The sequence below is a fragment of the Hylobates moloch genome, unplaced genomic scaffold, assembly GCF_009828535.3.
Source record: "Hylobates moloch isolate HMO894 unplaced genomic scaffold, HMol_V3 SCAFFOLD_5, whole genome shotgun sequence".
Classification (NCBI taxonomy): domain Eukaryota; kingdom Metazoa; phylum Chordata; class Mammalia; order Primates; family Hylobatidae; genus Hylobates; species Hylobates moloch.
In genome coordinates, this window is record NW_026652280.1 from 32,945,884 (window position 1) to 32,964,021 (window position 18,138).

At 39.8% G+C, this 18,138-nt stretch overlaps 1 protein-coding gene across 2 annotated transcripts in view; it reads left to right on the forward strand.

Moving 5' to 3' along the window:
* The window catches only part of LOXHD1 (lipoxygenase homology PLAT domains 1), a 197,232-nt gene that overhangs the window by 45,547 nt on the left and 133,547 nt on the right, over positions 1 to 18,138 (forward strand). For both annotated transcript variants that reach the window (XM_032151710.2, XM_058438393.1), the window contains exons 6-8: positions 814 to 962; positions 7,512 to 7,635; positions 10,268 to 10,518. In XM_032151710.2, the coding sequence (XP_032007601.1) occupies positions 814 to 962; positions 7,512 to 7,635; positions 10,268 to 10,518 (524 nt within the window). The remainder of the gene's footprint in view (positions 1 to 813; positions 963 to 7,511; positions 7,636 to 10,267; positions 10,519 to 18,138) is intronic.

Here is an 18,138-nt window from a genome sequence, read left to right on the forward strand (position 1 = left end):
AAATGTTAGTATCTGTTATCTCTCTTAAATCTGGATGGTGGGTACATGAATGTCTTATATTATTTTCTGTATGTTTGAACTGTCACAATTTAAAATTTAAAAACAATTAAAAAGAAAGAACACAGGATGGTTTCAGCAAAAATTGGTGCCTAGATATGATTTGTAGATACACAATAATGGAAAATTGCAGAACAGAAAGAACAGGTTAAAATTTGAGTCCTAACTAAGTTCTTATAACCTGCATGACTTTTGGCAAGTTATGTAACTTCTCTAAGTCTCTGTTTCTTCATTTGCAAGACAGAGTTAATAATATCTCCTTCTTGAATTGTGGTGAGGAATAAATGAGAGTAAAACCCAAAACTATGTTAAACAACCAGCAGCATCTGATAGTATTAATACTTACCAGAACTGTTTTCCAGAAAAGGAGTCAGGTCTAAGGAAGTCTGTAGGCTGAATACCAACAGCCCCTTTACCAACTGCTGTGGCTATTGTTCCAATTCAGGACAAGCAACTGGCAAAAGCAAGGCAGGGTCCTAGATCTAGAGATGGAGGTACAAATCGGTTTAGTAGGATCGGGACTCTAGAGTAAGGCAGAAATCAAAAGCTCAGTTATAGGACCTGGGCACAAGCCACACATGAAGCAAACCTCTGCCTTGTTCAGAGACTGGAGGGATGTAAGGAGCCCTTAGATCTCAGGAGGAAGTTGCCCTTGTTGACTTTGGAAGAGCATCTTTCAGTGGGCGGACGATGAAGGCTTGGAAATTCTTTTCTTCTGGTCTTTTTGTAATTTCTTTTGTATGTCTGTGCATACAGGGGAGCGTAGGCTAGAAAATGAAAAGAACAACTTTGAAAAGGGAGCTGAAGACAGGTTCATCCTGGATGCCCCGGATTTGGGGCAGCTGATGAAGATCAATGTTGGCCACAACAATAAGGGGGGATCTGCAGGTTGGTTCCTGTCCCAGGTGAGTTCAGCTGCTTCTCTGTGGTCCCTGTGGCCTTGGAAGGGGGGCTTCTTCTTCTTCAGAGGGTTGTATCTCAGTCCCAACTTCCTTCTCTAGGTCCATCTGCATCCACTCTTCTACCTAAGCCAGATGGCCAGCCATTCTGTCCTCCTTATGGCCTCCAAGACTTCACTCACGTTACCATCTTCATAGGAAGTCCAGTACTTTCTCTCTCTTTTTTTTTTCTCTCTCTCTTTTCTTTTTAGGGTACATGTGCACAATGTGCATGTTTTTACATAAGTATACGTGTGCCATGTTGGTTTGCTGCACCCATCAACTTGTCATTTACATTAGGTATTTCTCCTAATGCTATCCCTCCCCCAGCCCCCCAGCCCCCAACAGGCCCCAGTGTGTGATGTTCCCCGCTCTGTGTACAAGTGTTCTCATTGTTCAATTCCCACCTATGAGTGAGAACACGCGGGGTTTGGTTTTCTGTCCTTGTGATAGTTTGCTGAGAATGACGGTTTCCAGCTTCATCCATGTCCCTGCAAAAGACGTGAACTCATCCTTTTTTATAGGAAGCCCAGTGCTTTCATTTGAACCTAGCCAGGCCCTATTCATTCTTCAAGACTCTGCCATGAAGCTTTCCCTGACCCTGGCCCACCAGAACCTCTCCCTCCCGTGAAATTTTAGAACCCTGCTTGCTTATAGCATTCATTTGATCCAAGTGTATGCTTTCTTGTGACTTATATTGACCTGTTGCTTTGTACCACAAATTTCTGGATCTCAAGTGTTATAGTTTCACCTATCCAGGACAAAGTTAAGAATCAAGAAGAAAGCAAAAAGGCTCCTGAGCAGCTAAAACGTATCCCATTCAAAGTTTGTAAAGAAAGCTCATGTCCCTGGCTCTATCTGACCTTGCCCTGATTTTGAAGGAAGCCCCCTTCAGACTTGCACTCAGAATCTAGTGCTTACCTGTAATCCCTTCTAGTAAACTTGCTTCCTGTAATTTTAAACCTCTAGCAGAAAATTAGAAGGGGAAAGAGGCACTGCAATGGGTAGGGTTATCGAGAACAGTAAGGGGAAGTCAGAGAAGATATAAAATACCAAAAGAATATTAAAAATTCACACCAGGCTGAGGTCAGTTAGAAAACAGGCAACCGGCCTTTTGCATAGACTTCCCTCAGTTATGAAGACATCAATGTGTAATATTTCTGTTCATTACAGAATGATAGGAAAAGGTTAATGTGTTATATATTTTTGAAAAAGTATTTTGAGAAACGTCTTATTGCTTAAAATAGAAAACTCTCAGATTTATAACAACTTGACTGTAAAGAATGAGGCTGTCTGATAGTTGAGGTTTTGTTATTGCTTAACTTTATTTATCTTCTTGTATCAGGAAAATATTTGGCTGCAAGGATCAGAACATCCAAGTGCAGTGTTAAACAACTAGGAGCTTCTTTTTTTCAGCTCATCCTGCATCTTTTCAGCCAGGAAATCCAAATGTGGTCAGCTCAAGGCTGGTGCAGCTGCTTTCCGAGGCACCTCCTCCCTCTCTGCGTTACCATCGCCAGCACTGGGACTTTTATCCTCCAATTTGTTGCCTCATGAGCACATGATAGCTACTGAATCTCTAGGCATCTTATCTATGTTCCAGACAGAAAGAGGGGGAGATAAAAAGGGGATAAAGGCTTTGACAAGGGGGATAAAGACTGTTTTCTGGCAAATCATGCCTTATTTTGAAAAAAGCAGAGCCCTCCTTGGAACTTCCGGCTACATTTCACTGGCCAAATATGTATTATGTGGATAACCTAGCTGCAGTGAAAACTGGGAAATTGGGTGGTTAGCTTTCAGCTTGTAGAATAGAAGTGGACTAGGAAGAAGGTGATTGGAAAGGGTGCTGAGTGAGCATCCTAGTGATGGCCACACTTCTTTTCATAATTAGTCTGAAAGTTCCTTGAGGGCACCTCCCTAATTCTTGGCATGGGACTGGGCATTGAATCAACAAAGGAAGAAATGCCCAAATTCCTTTGGAAAGGAAGGGCTTGCCTGGTCCTAAGAGCAGCAAGCCTGGTACTGAACAGGGTACCAGGGATGCTAAGTGGAACTGCTGCTTGGATTGGAGAAGAAATAGGGTGTGAGTCCAGAATCCAAATAGCCAATACACCAGCAGAATTGTGTTTTCAGGTGGTTTCCTACTTAGCTGGGCAAAGTGGGGAGAGGAGGCCTGTGCATTTTATGACCTCAGCCAGGGTGGGGCACAGAACAGGTACCTTGAAGTCCACTTTCTTCATTCTGAAAAGGAAGACAGCAGAATGAAAACACAAGGTTTAGTGGACGGAGCTTTAAAGGGTGAACGGTTTCACCCTCTTGAACTCAGGTTCCTTCTTGGTCACATGGGTGCGTTGTGCTCTCAGGAAGGTTCCCCAAGGAGGCAGGTTCACATGCCAAGATGTGTTTCTTTGTTGCCTTACCCTCAAAGGGCAGCTTGGCAAGGTGTGAAATCTATGGGTGAAAACACTTTTTTCCTTTAAAACTTTGTGGATTGTATTCTGTTAACTTCTGAAATGTGATATTGAGGCCAAGTAGACTTTCGTTTCTTTCCGGGTAACCTAATTTTTTTCCTGCCAGATGCTTGCAGATGTTTTTCTTTATATTCAAAAGTCTTGCCAGACAGCATCTAGGAGTAGGGTCTTTGCCTGCCATCCCTCCCTCCCTCCCTCCCTTTCTTCCTTCCTTCCTTCCTTCCTTCCTTCCTTCCTTCCTTCCTTCCTTCCTTCCTTCCTTCCTTCCCTCCTTCCTTCCTTCCTTCCCTCCTTCCTTCCGTGTTTGTTTTTAATTTCTCTGAAACACAGCATGTGTTTTCTATCTGATGGGCAGGCTATTTGTTTATTCATTTATTTGTAATTAATTCATTTATAGGTCAGAAAAGAGATTTCTTATTGTATGTTAGATTCTTGCTTGGGTGGCATTTGTTCTGGTCTCTTCCTCAGGACAGCCAATTGCCCGTCTATTGGATTTCCATTCTCTACCTTCCAAAACTGGCAGCTTCCCCTTTACTCCTGTCATCTCTACCTTTTTGCATTCCTTGAGAACTTGTCAAATTCCCACCACATCATTGATTCGCTGTTCCACACTGAGTTCCACTTCTTTCTCCTGTCAATGTATATTTCAATTCTGAATGTATTTCTTTTAATTATTTTTTCTTACAAAACTAATACATGTTCATCATAAAACATTTAGAAAATACAAATAAACAAAAAAAACCACTCATAATTTTACCACCCAAACATAACCAGTTAATATTTGGATGAATATCCTCTAGTCATTTTTCTATTAATTAATATATATATATCACTTATCACCTATATATGTATCATATTATCACCCCATATATATGTGTGTGTATATATATATATTCATTATGACACCATACATATGTATATATGTACATATATATGTGTATATATATATGACACCATATATATATATATGGTGTCATAATGAATACAATATTTTACAAACATTTTCACTTTTAAATATAGCATGCATATATCCCCATGTTATTTAAATAGAATGACATGGCTATTTTACAATATAATTTTTTTTTTTTTTGAGACAGAGTGTCACTCTGTCGCTGCTGAGGCTGGAGTGCAGTGGCACAGTCTTAGCTCACTGCAATCTCTGCCTCCCGGGTTCAAGCGATTCTTCTCCTGCCTCAGCCTCCCAAGTAGCTGGGATTACAGGTGCCTGCCACCATGTCTGGCTAATTTTTGTAGTTTTAGTAGAGACAGGGTTTCACCATGTCGACCAGGCTGGTCTCGAACTCTTGACCTTAGGTGATATGCCTGCCTCGACCTCCAAAAGTGCTGTGTTTACAGGTGTGAGCCACCACGCCTAGCTACAGTGTAATTTTTAATGATGGAAATAAGTGTTTTAGATCTACCATGACTTATTAAACCAATCTCCTTTTGTCGAATGTTTCTATTTTTTCCTCAAAATTATTATACGACATAATTATGCTATATACTGTATATTATGTAATATATAAAATGTATATTATGCTATACAGGTTGAATATACCTTATTGGAAATGCTTGGGACCAGAAGTGTTTCAGATTTCAGGCTTTTTTGAATTTGGAATATTTGCATATACATAATGAGATATCTTGGGATGGGACCCAAGTCTAAGCATGAAATTTATTTGTTTCACATACACTTTATGCAAGTACCCTGAAGGTAATTCTACACAGTATTAGTCAGTAATTTTTTTACATGAAGCAAAGTTTTGACTGTGTTTGGACTGTGACCCATCATATAAGGTCTGGTGTGGAATTTTCCACTTTTGGTGTGTTGTCAGCACTCAAAAAATTTCAGACTTTGGAGCATTTTGGATTTCGGTTTTCAGATTAGGGATGTTCAACGTGTGTGTGTGTGTGTGTGTGTGTGTGTGTGTGTACAGTATACTATTATACTATAAATAGTGCTGTGACAAACGTTTCATGCCTTATCTTTATGTACATCTATGATTATTTCTTACAGTAAATGCTCAGGAGTTGGTGAAAGAACAGGCAGAATTTTAAGAACTTTGATCCATTTGCTGCTGTATAGTTTTATTTTTCTTGATTCCCTTTCTTACTTAGTTATTTTTTAATCTCAACTGATTGCCTTTTCATTGTAGTTTTATCTGTCTTTAAAGATATTTACTCCTATTTCATAAAGACTAAATCTTCTTATATTCTCTTAAGCACATCAGTTGAATGGTGTGAGTTCTTATGGTATGTCCCATATTAGGTTCTTTCCAGAGTTCTGCCCCTCCTCTGATTCTTTAGAATGATCTTCCCTGTCTTTGATTCAAGAATTTTGCAAGATCTTAAGTTGGTGTATTCCCTTTACCCAACCTCAAATGAGGTGGGTCTTGTTCAGACTTGGTATCTGACAATAGTCAAGGTGCCCCCGAAACATAGGCCATGCTTATTAAATCTCCCATCTTCCTACTCCTCCTCTCTTCTTCCTGCTCCCACTTCTATTTTCATTCTTGGCTCCAGTTGGGTAATAACTGAACTCCCGTCTCACATCCAGGGTTGATTGGAGTCTCTTAGTCCAGTTCTCAGATCCTGGATGGTACTGTCCTGGTATAGCTCTGCCCTGATGTGATGATTTCTTTTCTTATGCCTATTGCCTGAGTCTTTGATACAAGTTGGTTGCATTTTATGCAAGAGATGCTTTCCTAAAAATCTATATACTTTTTATTTCTTTTATTTTTATTTTTTTGAGACGGAGTCTTGCTCTATCGCCCAGACTGGAGTACAGTGGCATGATCTCGGCTCACTGCAAGCTCCACCTCCTGGGATCATGCCATTCTCCTGCATCAGCCTCCTGAGTAGCTGAGACTATAGGTGCCCGTCACCACGCCTGGCTAATTTTTTTGTATTTTTAGTAGAGATGGGGTTTCACCATGTTAGCCAGGATGGTCATGATCTCCTGACCTCATGATCCTCCCGCCTTGGCCTCCCAAAGTGCTGGGATTACAGGTGTGAGCCACCATGCCCGGCCAAAATCTGTATACTTTGAAATTCATTTGAGACAGAATTTCCTGCAGGAATAATGTAAAGCAGAGGGTTGTGCACTTTGAACATATATAGAGACAACCGTGAAAGTGTGTTTTTGTTCGAATGCTTTTGTTTTTTACAGTATAGTCTTCAATTTTTACAAAGCTACCAGATGCTTGCTTGGTCTTGGTAGCATTTTATCATCTTAATCCTGTTCTAAAGTGATCGAATTTTTAAAATAAATTTTATTGTGTATATTTAAGGTATATAACATGATGTTATGAGATACATGTTGACAGTAAAAAGGTTACCCCCTGTCCATATTGTATTATGACTGGAGGACACATTCTAGCTATTAACAATTCTACTTAACCTAGAGCAAGTTTTCAGTTGGATCTTCTGGGCACATTTTGAGAGGGCCCCTCAGCTCTTTGGTGTATTCTAGAAGGCACACTTATCTCAGCCTCACTAACTTAGCTCACATGGGCGTCTCTGAGGGAGGCATCATAGTTCCATTAGCCTTACTGTTGGTGGCTGATGTTTTCTGACCTGATCACAAGATCCTAGGATTCACTGTACCTGATGTGGGGCTCGCAGTTCCCCTTGCATGGGCTCTGCTTCTCACCAATAAGGTCAGAATCCCAAACTTCAGCCTGTGAGGAGAGTGATGATTTTGTCACAGTTTGCAAATCCAGGCTTCCAGTTCTTGTGACCAGTCTCACAGGGCACATGCTGCCAAATTTTTTGCTTCAATTAAAAAAATGATCTGCAGCAGTGGAGGGAGCAGTGGCTCAGTAATTCAGGTCAGAAGGTAATTGCCAGTCATCCCTGTATGATTCTAAGCTTTACCAGGTATCCTGGACACAGTTGTGTCCTTGTGATAAGCTTTCCTTGGGCCACGAAGCAGATATCAGTACATTCTTAAAGTAGACTCAAGTGATTGGAAGATTGGATTAGATCTCCAGGTGCCCCCTCAACAACACTTATCTACATCCTTGTCCCCTCTTCTCCTTCCCAGATTGTCATTGAAGATATTGGGAACAAAAGAAAATATGACTTCCCCCTTAACCGCTGGCTGGCCTTGGACGAAGACGATGGCAAAATCCAAAGGGATATCTTAGTGGGCGGAGCTGAGACCACAGGTAGATTTGAAGAAAGGGGAGGCTCTTTTGGGTATTTCACTTTCTGCCTAAGGGTCGGTGTTGGCATCTGTGGGGCTGGAGGCCTGTGATCAAACAGGAGCCAGCTGGGTCTGCAGACAGCATTCCTCCTGCTCCCGAAACTGTTCTGTCCCACTGGGTTGCAGCCTGGGGGCTCTGTTGTTGCCAGAGGACCTGGGGGATGCTGCTAAGCAGATACTAACTGCCCAGGGCAAAGGAAGGTATCCATAGTATGAAGCCAGAATGTGAACTTCTGACAAGCATGGATGTTTCCCAGGACATTGATTTACTCTGAACTCTTCCTGATATTGAGTGCTTAGTATATGCCAGGCCTTCTAGGTAGGTACCTGACCTACATGGTGTCCTTCAATCCTCACAAACACCCTATAAAGTAGGAACTGTTATTGTTCCCATCTCACAGATGAGGAAACTGAGGCAATGGAAGAGCCTTGTCCAAGGGCACACAGTTGGCAAGTGATAGATTCAGGATTTGGTCTGCTTCCTAAAGCCCTAACCTGTATGAATTCCGCAGAAAACTTCCAACTCCCAGCATGGCAGTCATGGTCATGCATGTTCTAGAAAATCAACTTTGATATTGTGTACATCTGAGAATGTTCTCTGCAGCAGAACTCCCATGACTCACCATGGGAGAAAATCCATGTTCTGTAGTATAATGTACACATTTCTCCCCAATTTGGCTCCATTTATCCTACCCACAGAGTCTTCCCACACCCTCTCTCCCACTGCACATTCACACCTTCCATTCTCCCCTCCATCTTGTTCCCATGCCTTCCCTCTCCCCTCAACTCCCTGCTTGCCTTGCTCTTTCTCTCTCTCTATCCTTGGAACCTGCCTTCTCCTCATCCTGCAAAGCCTTTTCTCTTCTTTATGCCTCTCAAATTCCTGTTTCCAGTCACTGCCTTCGAGCCCTCCCTGACCTTCTCTGGCCTGGGTAACTTCATTCTTTTGCTCCATGTTCCTTGGCAGACCTTTATTGCTGCTTTTCAGAAGACTAAACGCTCCTCTGCTCCAGTCCTTTTCAACCTCAGCATTGCAGGCTGATCATTGTGAGGCGTGGCATAAGTCGTCTGCAGATGAAAGTTCGCAGTTTACTTAAAAACATACTCTAATAGAATTAATATAATCCTATTGAATGTGTAAATATTATATGTCTCCTAGTGGTAGAAGAAGAGCAGAAACGAAAGCAGCTGGGAATTGCTTATATCCTAAATGATGAAAGTATGTCTGATGTGGGAACACCATTTGTCCATGCATCTTAGAGAAATAAAGCTCGAGACCTATTTTTTTTTCTAGAGCAATGACCATTCCTTTTTATTTATTTACTCCCAAAGGCCTGGAATCTAGTAAGCACTCAGTAAATGCTGAACAAAAGAAAATGTAAGTTTAAGAATGAATAATGCACCCATGTAGTTGCATGTATTATCACTCAAAGAAATTTGGGATTTTTATTTCTCTGAGGTTATGGGATATGGCAGGGTGAGGGATGGGTGGGGGAATTAACAAGGCTTAACGTGACAACTGCCTTAGACCCCAGGTCAGAATTAAAGAATGTAGGCCAGGCATGGTGTCTCACGCCTGTAATCCCAGCAATTTGGGAGTCCGAGGGGGGCGGATCACTTGAGGCCAGGAGTTCGAGACCAGCCTGGCCAACATGGCGAAACCCTGTCTCTACTAAAAATACAAAAATTAACCAGGTGTGGTGGCACACGTCTGTAATCCCAGCCACTCAGGAGGCCGAGACACGAGAATCGCTTGAGCCTGGGAAGTAGAGGTTGCAGTGAACTGAGATCACACCACTAGATTCCAGCCTGGGTAATAGAGTGGGACTCTGTCTCAAAAAAATAAAAAATAAAATAAAATAAAAAAATCTAGGCCAGGCCAGTCCTTAGTAGAATTGCCTGTCCAAGTGTTTGTCTTTGGTATTTTCTTTTGCTTCGCCCTGTCTCAGAGTTTAATCTCTCTTTGCTAGTTCTTCCTCAGAATTCCATGTCCTCATATTGCCTCCTGATAGACCAGAACCTCAAATGGCCCAACCAACAATGTTCTCTCTCTCCCTCAATCCTCCCTCACCCTACCACATCAGGCAGCAAAGGAGGACATTAATGTCCTCTATTAAAAGTTATGTTTTTAATTTATCAGCAGAAGAGCAAGTGAAATGAATCAGATAGCCCTGAACATAAATCTCCATTAATGGAGTTGACTATTATAATTAGATTAGACATAACAGAATTCATCTGGCAGCTATTAATAATGTACGCATGGTAATTATCATTAATAATAAGTACTATTCTTAGCCAACCCGAGTTCCTCCTTCTCTTTGTTAGTTTCCTCTAATCAGCACTGACAGCTTCCTGTAATAATACGTGTGGTTTATTCTCAAACTCAGATGCATTGGACACACAAACTCTGAAAAAGATGAAATGAGGTCGAGAGGGACATTAGGTGGCATCTGGAGGAGTAGGACATGATGGGGAAAGAGGATGTGTGGAGGAGGAGGGCTTTGGGGGTGTTGTAACAAGGAAGGGGAGGAGGGGGTGGGGTATTATGATGCGGCTCACATTGAACACTCTTTTTCCTGTTGTTTCCACACCAGCTATTACGTATATTGTCACCGTCTTCACTGGGGATGTCCGGGGGGCTGGTACCAAATCCAAAATCTACTTGGTCATGTATGGGGCCAGAGGGAATAAGAACAGTGGGAAAATCTTCCTGGAGGGCGGCGTGTTTGACCGAGGCCGTACGGACATCTTCCACATCGAGCTGGCTGTCCTCCTTAGCCCCCTGAGTCGGGTCTCCATCGGGCATGGCAATGTGGGTGTCAACAGAGGCTGGTACTGTGAGAAGGTAAGGGATGCCCCCAAGGACAGCCTTCCCTGATTCAACCCCTCTCCTCTTTAACTTGCAAGTACAAACTTTAACCTGAATCCTACTTCCTCTGAACTAGTTACAGAGTGCGTGAGCAATCTCTTTCATTGGGCATTTTGGGTGGTTACGTGTCCATCTATCTTGCCTCAAGAGTGGTCAGGAACAGGGGCTGTTCTGTACATGCGTCCAAGGGCCAAGCAGGACAGGTTACCCAGAGGCGCTCAGTTGCTGGTTATGATTATCCTGATTCCTGGTGTAGTGTTTCACCTCAGCTTATAAATCTTTCAATCAATAAATATTTTAAAGTATATGTTTGTATTGTGGAATACTTATACTTTTAAAAAAAAAAGAATATATATTAATAACTGTAAGACATAGGGAATGTTAAAAAGCAAACCTCAATTTTTTCTATCACACAGCTTGAGAAATAGAACATTCGTGATGCTTTTGAAACTCCTCTGTGTCCTTCCACAGTCATATAGTCCTCTTTCCCTCAAAGGGCACATACTATTATGAATTTTGTCTGTGTATAAGCTTGTATTGTTTGTAACTGGCAATTTTTGTCTGTCCTTCCTTCCTTCTTTCTTTCCTTCCTTCCTTCCTTCCTTCCTTCCTTCCTTCCTTCCTTCCTTTTTTTTGGACAGAGCTTCACTTCTGTCACCCAGGCTGGAGTGCAATGGCACGATCTCAGCTCACTGCAACCTCCACCTCCTAGGTTCAAGTGCGTCTCCTACCTCAGCCTCCCAAGTAGCTGGGATTACAGGCATGCATCACCATGCCTGGCTAATTTTGTATTTTTAGTAGAGATGGGGTTTCACCATGTTAGCCAGGCTGGTCTTGAACTCCTGACCTCAGGTGATCTGGCTGCCTCGGCCTCCCAAAGTGCTGGGATTGCAAGAGTGAGCCATTGCTCCTGGCCATAACTGTCAATTTTCACTCACATTATGTTTTAGAGATTTGTCCAAATGGTAACAGAAGCTGTAGTTCATCCATTTCCCTGCTGCAAAGTATTCCATTGTATGAATGAGTTACAATTTATTTGTCCATTCTTCTGTTGATGGATATTTTGGAGTGATTTCTTGATTTTTACTACTATGAGCAATCCTGCCATGAAGTTCCTGTACATGTATCTTTGTAGAAGTGTGCAAGAGCTTCTCAGAATGAAAGTGCTAGGTCACAGGGTAAGTGAATCTTCAGCTTTATAGGATAACTGTTATTTCCAAAGGATTCCAGATTGTTTTCTAAAATAGTTGCACCATTTTACTCTCCTGTCACCCATGTGTAAGAGATATTTTGTTTTATACATTCTTGTAAATGCTTGATATTGTCTGAATTTTTAATTTTCACCATTTTGGAGGTTGTAAAATGATCCTGTTGTGGTTTTAATTCTTATTTTTATGATTACTACCAAGGTTGGATGTGTTTTTATTTTTTGATTGACTATTCATGTTTCTTTTTATGTAAAATGTCTGTTCATGTCTTTTACTGATTTTCCTATTGATCAATCTATCTTTGGATTTATCTTTAGGAGTTTTAAAATTTAATCTGGATATTAATCCTTTGTTGATAATATATGTTCGAATATTTTCTCATAGTTTGTGATGTTGAGTAACAGATTTAATTTAAAAGTATCTAGTTTATCAATCTTTTCCTTTATGACTAATGCATTTGGTATTATTGAAAGAAATCTACTTATCTCAGAGCTATGAAGACATTCTCCTATATCCTTTTCTAAAAATTGTTGTTTTAATTTTTCCATTTATGTTTTTAAAATACTAGGAATTGAATTTTGTGAGGGAGAAATTCAATTTTATTTTTTTCCATGTAGATATGCAATTGTTCCAGCAACATTTATTGAAGGGCTTTTAAAACTTGACCAAGGTTAAGAATCACTTGGAATTCTTGATAAAAATAGATTCCTAGGCTCTAATCCAGACCTAATGAGTCAGAATTTCCAGGTAATCTGGATATTTAGCAAGTCGTTTAGATAATTCTTATCATTAATAAAGTCTTGGAAGCTGATTTACTAAATAGTAATTCTTTTCCCACTGTTCTGAAAAGACATTTCTATCACACATAAAATTCACAAAATGCATGGCTTTGCCACTGAGTTTTCTAGCTTGTTTCATTTATTTAGTTATTTCTGCACTAATATACCACTCAATATCTTCATTTTTACCTTTATACTGTCTTAGTATCTGCTAGGAAAATTTGTTTACCTTGTTATTCTTCCTCAAGAATGTTTTGACTGTTCATAACCATTTACCCTTCCAAAGAAATCTTTATTTACTTATTTTGCCAAATCCCAAAGCACAGTGTTGAACAGAATTCATTTGGACCTATAGATTCATTTGAAAGAACTGACATCTTTACTATATTGACTTTCCCTATTTATGGATATGGTATACTTCTTAAAATATATGTCTTCTTTAATAGTTTTCAATATAGTTTTCTATTTTGTGATAAATAAATTGCATGTCTGTTAGATATGTTTAAGAGACCTTATAATTTTTGTTACTATTATAATGGTATCTCTTTAAAAATTATATTTTCTAACAATTTGTTGCTGATATAGAAATAGAAGTATTTTCTGGACATTTAGTTTACATATGGCCATTTTGCTAAACTCTATTGTTAATTCTGATAATGTCTCAATAATTTTTTGTTTTTTTTCTGTAGGAAGTCAAATTGTCTGTAAATGATAACAGTTTTTTATTTAATTTTCAAAGTTTATAATTCTTTTTCTTTTTTGTTTATTTGACCACATGGCCTAAGACCTACAGTACAATGCTGAGTAGTAGGATTAATAGTGGATATCTTTATTTTGTTTCTGATTTTAAAGGAGCTGCTTCTAATATTTTATTTGGTTGACTTTTTTTTGCAAGTTTATGATAGACATTCTTAGATTAGATTTGTAAAATTCCCTTCTATTTCTATATTGTAAGGAGGTTTTATGATGAATTGGTGTTAAATTTTATCTAATGCTTTTCTGCACTTAGTGAGATAGTTGTATTGTCTTTCTCTTTTATTCATTAAGTTCGTGCACTAATATGAGTGCATTTTCAAATGGCAAACTAACTGCTTTTTTATAAGTCAAACTTGGTGATAATAGATTGTTTTACATGTTTTTAGAGTTATTAACATTTAATATAGAATTTTTCTGGCCAGGCGCGGTGGCTCAAGCCTGTAATCCCAGCACTTTGAGAGGCCGAGGTGGGCGGATCATAAGGTCAGGAGATTGAGACCAGCCTGGGTAACACGGTGAAACCCCATCTCTACTAAAAAAAAAAAAAATGCAAAAAATTAGCCGGGTGTGTCGGCGGGCGCCTGTCCCAGCTACTTGGGAAGCTGAGGCAGGAGAATGGCGTGAACCCTGGAGGTGGAGCTTGCAGTGAGCCGAGATTGTGCCACTGCACTCCAGCCTGGGCAACAGAGTGAGGCTCCATCTCAAAAAAAAAAAAAAAATTTTTTTTCTATGTTCTTGAGTAGCATTGGCCCCTTATTCCTTTCTTGTATAGTTGTCGATTGGTTGTGATTTTAGAATGAAATGGGAAGTATGTCCTTTCCTAAAAGAGGGTATATAAAATTGCAGTGATGTTTCCCAAATGTTTCGTTGCTGTCTCCTGCAAAATTGCATAGGTAGGGGTGTGTATGTGTGTGTGAGCGCATGCGTGTGTGCAATCTCTACAACTATTGAAATATATACCACTAAGGTGGTAGATATTTCTTATTGTAGATCAATTTTTGCTTTATATAGTTTGAGGCTATATTACTAAGCATAGAATTATTATAGCCTCCTAGTGAATTCAATCTTTATCATTACCCAGTCTGATACTATTTATCTCTGAACTGGCAAATTTAGTCTGCTTATATTTATTGTAATTACTGATATATCTGTTCTGCTTTTACTGTTTCTTTTTTCTTCTTTTAAAATTATTTTGGGTTGACTGTTTTTCCCTATTTCTTTTTTCCCTTTATAGTGATTTTACTGTACATACTTAATATGGGAAACCCTAAATGTAATTGATATCTCTACTCTTTTTTGGCAAATGCAAGGACCTTAGAAATCTCTAATAGTAATAGTTCTGCATGCTATTTTTTTGCCTAGTATTTTAGCTCCATTTTAAACTATTTTAAAATATACACATTAGCTATCAGTGTTTTATATAGTTGCTTGTTCAGATTTACCTACCTGGCTAACACAGTGAAACCCCATCTCTACTAAAAATGCAAAAAAATTAGCCAGCCATGGTGGCGGGCGCCTGTAGTCCCAGCTACTCGGAGAGGCTGAGGCAGGAGAACGGCGTGAACTCGGGAGGCGGAGCTTGCAGTGAGCAGAGATCGCGCCACTGCACTGCAGCCTGGGTGACAGAGCAAGACTCCGTCTCAAACAAACAAACAAACAAACAAAAAACAGATTTACCTACAAGTTTCCCAGTTTGTTTGCTTGTCACTTCTTCTTGCATCTAAGACCTTATTTCTGGTGTCAATTTTCTTCTTCCTGAAGAACACCCTTTAGAAGTTTCTTTGGTAAAGGTCTATTGTTGGCAAACTCTGATTTGTTCATTTGAAAAATGTTTTTATATCACTCTCATTCTTGAAAAATAATTTTAGGGTACAGAATTCTATATTGAATTTTCGTCCCCAGTATCTTCTGGCTTCTGTTAGTCTAATTGCCACTCTCTGTTTTTTCTATCCAGATGCTCTTAAGATCTTGCTTTTGGTATTCTCCTGCTTCTCCTCAATATGTCTACATGTGCATTTATTACTATTTATCCTGACTGTGACCAAGCTTATGGTAACTATTTCTTAGGTAAAATTATTATTATTTTCTGTCTGGAGCAAAGACAAAAAAAAGATAGGCTTTTCTTTGCAGATTTTTCCCTGTCTACCTTTTGTCTAAAGGAGCAGTCCTTCAGATATTTCTGCCTATTCAGTGTTTCCAGTTTGGAATCTCCATTTTGTAAAGCCCATGGCCTAGTTTTCCGCATCCTTAAGTGGCTATTAGTTTCCTGGTCTCTGAGTGCCTGAGATTGTCTTTTGCTTCAGGGCAGCACCAACTTTAGCATTCACATTTGCCCACTCTCTGGATTTCTGCTTAATCTGAATTTTGCTGGTTTTTATGGCTTCTCTGTAACCCCTTGGCAGCTCAGCAATGTATGTAAAGTGATACTTCCTGTGGTTTATGTTACATATGGCTATTTTGTGGTGATGAGAGGCTTTTCAGGCTACCTAGTTTCTGGACTACCTAGTTCAGAAGCAAACATTTTTAATATATGAATTACACTAATTTATTTATTTATTTATTTATTTTTATTATACTTTAGGGTTTTAGGGTACATGTGCACAATGTGCAGGTTTGTTACATATGTATCCACGTGCCATGTTGATTTCCTGCACCCATTAACTCGTCATTTAGCATTAGGTGTATCTCCTAATGCTGTCCCTCCCCCCTCCCCCCACCCCACAACAGTCCCCGGAGTGTGATGTTCCCCTTCCTGTGTCCATGAGTTCTCATTGTTCAATTCCCACCTATGAGTGAGAACATGCGGTGTTTGGTTTTTTGTCCTTGCGATAGTTTACTGAGAATGATGTCCTCCAGCTTCATCCATGTCCCTACAAAGGACACGAACCCATCATTTTTTATGGCTGCATAGTATTCCATGGTGTATATGTGCCACACCTTCTTAATCCAGTCTATCGTTGTTGGACATTTGGGTTGGTTCCAACTCTTTGCTATTGTGAATAGTGCTGCAATAAACATACGTGTGCATGTGTCTTTATAGCAGCATGATTTATAGTCCTTTGGGTATATACCCAGTAATGGGATGGCTGGGTCAAATGGTATTTCTAGTTCGAGATCCCTGAGGAATCGCCACACTGACTTCCACAATGGTTGAACTAGTTTACAGTCCCACCAACAGTGTAAAAGTGTTCCTATTTCTCCACATCCTCTCCAGCACCTATTGTTTCCTGATTTTTTAATGATGGCCATTCTAACTGGTGTGAGATGGTATCTCACTGTGGTTTTGATTTGCATTTCTCTGATGGCCAGTGATGATGAGCATTTCTTCATGTGTTTTTTGGCTGCATAAATGTCTTCTTTTGAGAAGTGTCTGTTCATGTCCTCTGCCCACTTTTTGATGGGGTTGTTTGTTTTTTTCTTGTAAATTTGTTTGAGTTCATTGTAGATTCTGGATATTAGCCCTTTGTCAGATGAGTAGGTTGCAAAAATTTTCTCCCATTCTGTAGGTTGCCTGTTCACTCTGATGGTAGTTTCTTTTGCTGTGCAGAAGCTCTTTAGTTTAATGAGATCCCATTTGTCAATTTTGGCTTTTGTTGCCATTGCTTTTGGTGTTTTAGACATGAAGTCCTTGCCCACGCCTATGTCCTGAATGGTATTGCCTAGGTTTTCTTGTAGGATTTTAATGGTTTTAGGTCTAACATATAAGTCTTTAATCCATCTTGAATTAATTTTTGTATAAGGTGTAAGGAAGGGATCCAGTTTCAGCTTTCTATATATGGCTAGCCAGTTTTCCCAGCACCATTTATTAAATAGGGAATCCTTTCCCCATTTCTTGTTTTTGTCAGGTTTGTCAAAGATCAGATAGTTGTAGCTATGCGGCGTCATTTCTGAGGGCTCTGTTCTGTTCCATTGATCTATGTCTCTGTTGTGGTACCAGTACCATGCTGTTTTGGTTACTGTAGCCTTGTAGTATAGTTTAAAGTCAGGTAGCGTGATGCCTCCAGCTTTGTTCTTTTGGCTTAGGATTGACTTGGCGATGCGGGCTCTTTTTTGGTTCCATATGAACTTTAAAGTAGTTTTTTCCAATTCTGTGAAGAAAGTCATTGGTAGCTTGATGGGGATGGCATTGAATCTATAAATGACCTTGGGCAGTATGGCCATTTTCACGATATTGATTCTTCCAACCCATGAGCATGGAATGTTCTTCCATTTGTTTGTATCCTCTTTGATTTCATTGAGCAGTGGTTTGTAGTTCTCCTTGAAGAGGTCCTTCACATCCCTTGTAAGTTGGATTCCTAGGTATTTGATTCTCTTTGAAGCAATTGTGAATGGGAGTTCACTCATGATTTGGCTCTCTGTTTGTCTGTTATTGGTGTACAAGAATGCTTGTGATTTTTGTACATTAATTTTGTATCCTGAGACTTTGCTGAAGTTGCTAATCAGCTTAAGGAGATTTTGGGCTGAGACAATGGGGTTTTCTAGATATACAATCATGTCATCTGCAAACAGGGACAATTTGACTTCCTCTTTTCCTAGTTGAATACCCTTTATTTCCTTCTCCTGCCTGATTGCTCTGGCCAGAACTTCCAGCACTATGTTGAATAGGAGCGGTGAGAGAGGGCATCCCTGTCTTGTGCCAGTTTTCAGAGGTAAGGCTTCCAGTTTTTGCCCATTCAGTATGATATTGGCTGTGGGTTTGTCATAGATAGCTCTTATTATTTTGAGATACGTCCCATCAATACCTAATTTATTGAGAGTTTTTAGCATGAAGGGTTGTTGAATTTTGTCAAAGGCCTTTTCTGCATCTATTGAGATAACCATGTGGTTTTTGTCTTTGGTTCTGTTTATATGCT